The 4,990-nt window shown below is 50.9% G+C and overlaps 1 protein-coding gene across 1 annotated transcript; it reads left to right on the top strand.

Moving 5' to 3' along the window:
• The first annotated feature begins 3,289 nt into the window (after positions 1–3,289).
• Positions 3,290–4,662, top strand: LOC128063828 (major allergen I polypeptide chain 1-like). The gene is made up of 3 exons (XM_052656643.1): positions 3,290–3,350; positions 3,488–3,678; positions 4,633–4,662. The coding sequence occupies exons 1-3, from the start codon at positions 3,290–3,292 to the stop codon at positions 4,660–4,662; spliced, it is 282 nt and encodes a 93-aa protein (XP_052512603.1).
• Positions 4,663–4,990: the final 328 nt, after the last annotated feature.

Here is a 4,990-nt window from a genome sequence, read left to right as displayed (position 1 = left end):
GCCCTGGTCAGGGAAACTAAGAATCCACATGCCCTGGGACAACTATAACCCTCACACACCAACTAGAGAGAATGTGCTCTGAAAACAGAAGGTCCTCGTGCTGAAACATAGAGCCAACACAGCAAGACAAAGACCCAGCACCCCTAAACTAACCTGAAGTGATGTGGGAGAGGAGATAAACATTCCTTATAGAAACATCCCGAATAACAGACAGAAATCATCTGCTCCAGGAGGGTTAACTGACAGCCCTTCCCCTCCCAAGTGTGGGCTAGATAGAGTAGCTTATTTTCAAAGAGAAGAGGTAGGGAAGGGGAAAACAGTGCAGAAACCTGGCAAACACAACATAATCAACTAATCAAGGCTGATATCCCCAGTGGTAAGACACACAGCTGTCCTGTGTACCCCGAGTGAGGAAACAGGAAGGGCGACTCACCTGTGTGGTGTCTTCCTCAAAATCCAAAGTCTGAACCACATTCGACATTATGAGTACAGCAGCCAAACTAAGCTTTGGGCAGTCCTTAAGCATCCCTGATCAGTCCTCCTCAAGACTGTGAAGGCCACGACAGACCAGAAGAGAATGAGTAATCCACAGAGCAGAAGACACTGGGGACACATGACGATGAATGCAGCGTGTGTAGCTTATGGACTGGATGCTGGGACCCAAAGAGACATTAATGGACAGCCTGGTAAAATCCAAATAGTGGGTGAGGTTTAGTTAGTAGTAATGCTCCAATGTTGTTTCTCACTGTGAGAAATATTTGCAACTTTTCTATAAATCTACAATAATGCCAAGTTAAATTTTTATTTTAAAAACAACATGCATTAGAAAAGGGCTACATGCGGTGCATTCCTCCATTGACCTTGCCCAGCTCTTCACCCTGATGTCACCAAAAGTCCTCATGATACAGAAATGTCTCAGAGGAACCTGTAGCACCCTCAGAAGGGCACTGGGCTGGATCCACTGCAGCCACCTCTGTTACTCAGCACCCAGGCCCTGACTCCTCTCCTCACAGAGCTGCAGAGGGTATTGGGGACAGTGTCTTCTGAAGGACAAGAGGCACAGGATGCATGGGCAGGGGTCCCACCACATGGAAGTCCTGCCCCCACAGACAAAGAGCCAGCATGTGCAGCCTGGGTCTTGTGGTGTTCACCTTCCTGCCCAGGAACCTCTGAGACACACCTGGAGCCCCCTGAGCCCCTCGTTCAGTGACCTTCAGAGAGGTGGCCCCCAGGCAAAGGAGCCATGGCAAGGACGGACTCCAGTAGGCCAACTATCACTGCAGCTCAGTACTTAGTGCCTCTTTGCCAAGAGCAGTTACCAGATGTGAATCCTATATGCCATAGCGTTCTGACTGCGGTCACACACCTTGCAACCCAACTTCAGATCAGGTTTTCAGCAAACCGGATTCCACCACAGGTGGCTCAGAGAAAGGTCAGCCAGGTGCCTCAAGCGAGAAAATACCTGATTCTGATTTACCAAGTATTTTAAACCTTTACCTTATTTATTTAATCCCAGGCAATATTCATAAGCACATCTATAGTAAATAGAATTAAAAATATTCTTGTTTACTAACTCCAGAGAAATGGAATAGTCCTGCCATTATTCTAACAAACACTGTGCAACATCTACCGAATGCGGGGCCCTCCCCTAGTCCTGGGGTGCAGCAGCACACAGCACAGCTCTCGCTCTCCTGCAGCCCTTCATCACCCAAGAGGGAGTGAAAGACAGTGACCCCACAGGAAGAGGCACTCTGGGGGAAGATGAGGCAAGGGGAGAAGACAGAGGGCTGTGGGATGGAGGCAGGATCCTTTGATAGACGGGCTTAATAGTGCGGGGAAATTTGTGCCCTGTGATACTTGTAGACACCTGAAGATGAGGGAATGAATCTTGCAGCCACTAGAGGAAGAGCCTTCCAGGCCAGGAGAGCTCCACGTGCAGAGTCCCTGCCGCAGGAGCACACTTGGTCAGGTCAAGAAGCAGACAGGAGGCACTGAGGGAGGAGAGAAAGGCAGGGACAAGTTCACAGAGGCAGCAACAGTGCAGGGCTAGTTGTGCAACTGGCCCAGAGACTGGGACCAGAAGGGGCCTGGCTTTTTCTCAAGTGGGAGCTCTGGAGAGGAGACAGTGGGAACAGCATATTCAAGGGTGGAAAGAGGCTTCAGAAAATGGGCTGACCTAGAGACTGCCATAAGTAAGTGAAGTAAGTCAGACAGAGAAGCAGAAACATCCTATGACATCTTTTTTTTATGTGGAATCTAAAAAGACACAATATAAACGAACTAATTTAGAAAACAGGAACTGACTCACAGATTTAGAGAATGACCTATGGTTGACCAGGGCAAGGATGGGAGAAGAGACAGAAAGTTCAGGATGAACAGGTCCACACTGCTGTATTTACAATAGACAACCAACAGGGAACAACTGTATAGCACGGGGAAATCTGCCAAATGTTTTGCAAGCGCCTAGATGAGAGGAGAGTTTGTGAAAGAATGGATACGTGTATATACATAGCTGAGGCCCTTTGTTGTCCACCAGAAACTATCAGAAAATTGTTAATGGGCTAGACTCTATAGAAAAGGAAAAGTGAAAGAAAAAAAAAAAGAAGCTGAAGAAAATATTTCTGCGTAGAATGAGGTCCTATCAAAGTTACTGGGTGGCAGGCATAGGTCAAGAGAAAACTAGAAACTTCTGGGCCAGCACATATAAGAGATTTCAGGGCTCCAGAAACGGATTCCGGTAAGTGGCCTCACATAAGCTACTGACAAGATCAAGGACACAGTGATAACAGCAGGGCGGGGCAAGAGCCGCCAGAGAGCCTCACCAAGGGCTCAAGGCTTGAGCTCTGGCCTGCCTGGCACTTTCTCCCTGTGAGACCATTCCTAAGCATGGAGCTTCCTCAAAACCCATAAAGTCCACACCAGCCTGTCTTCAAGGTCATACGTCGTTCTAGGAGGCTGTCACTGGCCATTACTCAGGAGGCCTGGTTGGGGAGCATTTTTGCCCTTTTTGGTCAACCAAGGTATTTTCAGTTGTTAATATTCCTGAATCAGCTTCCCCTCCCACAGAGCCCTCCAGCGGGGAGGAGGCTGAGCCAGTGCCCTTTGTGGACTCAAGGGCTAGCATCCTGCCAACACACACAGCTCCTCCTATGCAGCCCCAGGCACCTTCAGGCTGTGGCCTGGCAGAATCTCCTGAAAAAAGGAAGTATGCGACACAGTCCCCTGGGGTGAGGACAAGCACAGGTATAAGAGGGCTCCAGGAGCATAGGGAGCACCTGCCACCGGCACCATGATGCGGGCTGGAGCTCTCCTGCTGCTCTGCGCTGCCTTGCTCCTCATCACAGGCGGAAATGAGTGGCTGCGACCTGGGCTCCCCAAGGGTTCCGACACCTTCCCAGGGCAGCACTGAGCATGTCGGGAGCAGGAAGGGAATAGGGCGTTCTGATGAGTGCCTTACAGGGAGTGTCCCCATATCTTTCTGTTTCAGAGTGTAATGACATCTGCCCAGCCTTGAGGGACACTGTTCACCTGTTTATATCAGGAAGCCATGAGGCCTATATTGAACAAGTTGAAAAGCATAACCAAAACTCTGATGTACTAGAAACTGCCAATACACTAAAGAGCTGTACTGATGAGAAGCAGACGCCACAGGATAAGCAGGATGCTCTCAGTGCTCTGGTGGGTCAGACTGTGTGTAGACGTGCCTGTGGGGCCTGTGTGGGGGTGCGGGTATTGGGGACCTGCTCAGGGCATTGGGAAGTGGGAGGGATTATTTCCTTTTCACCCTGGCCCTTCCCCGGGAACCTGGGAGCAAAAAGATCCCCATGAATGAGGAGGTAGAGGATGTGGCTGACACCCAGTGTGGGAAAGGATCCTGCAGGAAAACTCAGTCCAGCCCTGAAGTTCTTGAGCTGGCCCTGACTGCTCAGCTTTGCCTGGTCACAGGCCTGGGAGCCTCCAGGCCCTCCTGACTCTGTGGTGCCACCTGCCTTTAGAGTTAGGCCCTCAGCACTGGCCTCCCTGACTCCAGCCTCTCCAGCATAGGAACCTGACTGCTGCAATCCATTCACATTGAGTCCTTCCCTTCTCCAAATATCAGTTCTTTCCCTTAGTCCCTTAACCCTACTAAACCCCACATTTCTCCTTGTTCCCTGGATGTCAAATGGCCATTCCTGCCACACATCCCTCAAGAGGTCGCTGCTTCCAAAAACTGCCTTCCTGCCCTCCTCAGGCCTGAGATACTCAGAGTCAAGGGTCAGGATCAGTCCTTTCTCTGCTGCCCTAGAGGTGGTGGGAACAAGCTGCCATTTCAGCTCTAAGCGTCCAAGGGCCAGGGGGAGGAAGCAGACAGGGATCATCCTTGGAGACTCCCAGGAGTCACTCCAGAGCTCTGCCAGGTGGTCCTCAGCAGTGTCCCCCATTCTATCCCAGAAGACTGCCCTCAGCCCTCCAGGGGAACCCCACAATCTCTGTTAATTGGAGGAAAACTCCTTGGGACATATCCACCTTTACCTACTCACATCCAGAAGCCTCCCTCCAAACAAGCCTGCAGGCCCCTCCCCTGTGTTCAGTGCAGCTTCACATCTTGTCCACCCCTGAGGCCTCACGAGATTTCTGCACCTCCTCTTACAGAATAAAATATACTCAAGTTCTCTCTGCTGATGGAGCTGTTCCTTCCAAGAACCCAAGGAAGCCACTCACCTGATAGCTGCTGCTGCTGCTGCTGCTGCTGCGTCACTTCAGTTGTGTCCGACTCTGGGTGACCCCATAGACGGCAGCCCACCAGGCTCCCCCGTCCCTGGGATTCTCCAGGCAAGAACACTGGAGTGGGTCGCCATTTCCTTCTCCAATGCATGAAAGTGAAAAGTCAAAGTGAAGTCGCTCAGTCTTGTCCGACTCTTCACGACCCCATGGACTGCAACCTACCAGGCTCCTCTGTCCATGGGATTTTCCAGGCAAGAGTACTGGAGTGGGGTGCCATCGCCTTCTC

This window comes from Budorcas taxicolor, chromosome 18, assembly GCF_023091745.1.
Source record: "Budorcas taxicolor isolate Tak-1 chromosome 18, Takin1.1, whole genome shotgun sequence".
Classification (NCBI taxonomy): Eukaryota; Metazoa; Chordata; class Mammalia; order Artiodactyla; family Bovidae; genus Budorcas; species Budorcas taxicolor.
The sequence above is the reverse complement of the archived record's forward strand: the minus strand, read 5'-3'. Positions and strand labels throughout refer to the sequence as shown.

What these genes read in the sequence shown, in the direction of transcription:
- LOC128063828 (XM_052656643.1), top strand. Translation starts at nt 3,290, where the DNA reads ATGATGCGGGCTGGAGCTCTCCTGCTGCTCTGCGCTGCCTTGCTCCTC. An exon ending in GCTCCTCATCACAGGCGGAA is followed by an intron (nt 3,351 to 3,487) that starts ATGAGTGGCTGC and finishes TTTCTGTTTCAG; the next exon opens with AGTGTAATGACATCTGCCCA. An exon ending in AGGATGCTCTCAGTGCTCTG is followed by an intron (nt 3,679 to 4,632) that starts GTGGGTCAGACT and finishes CTCCTCTTACAG; the next exon opens with AATAAAATATACTCAAGTTC.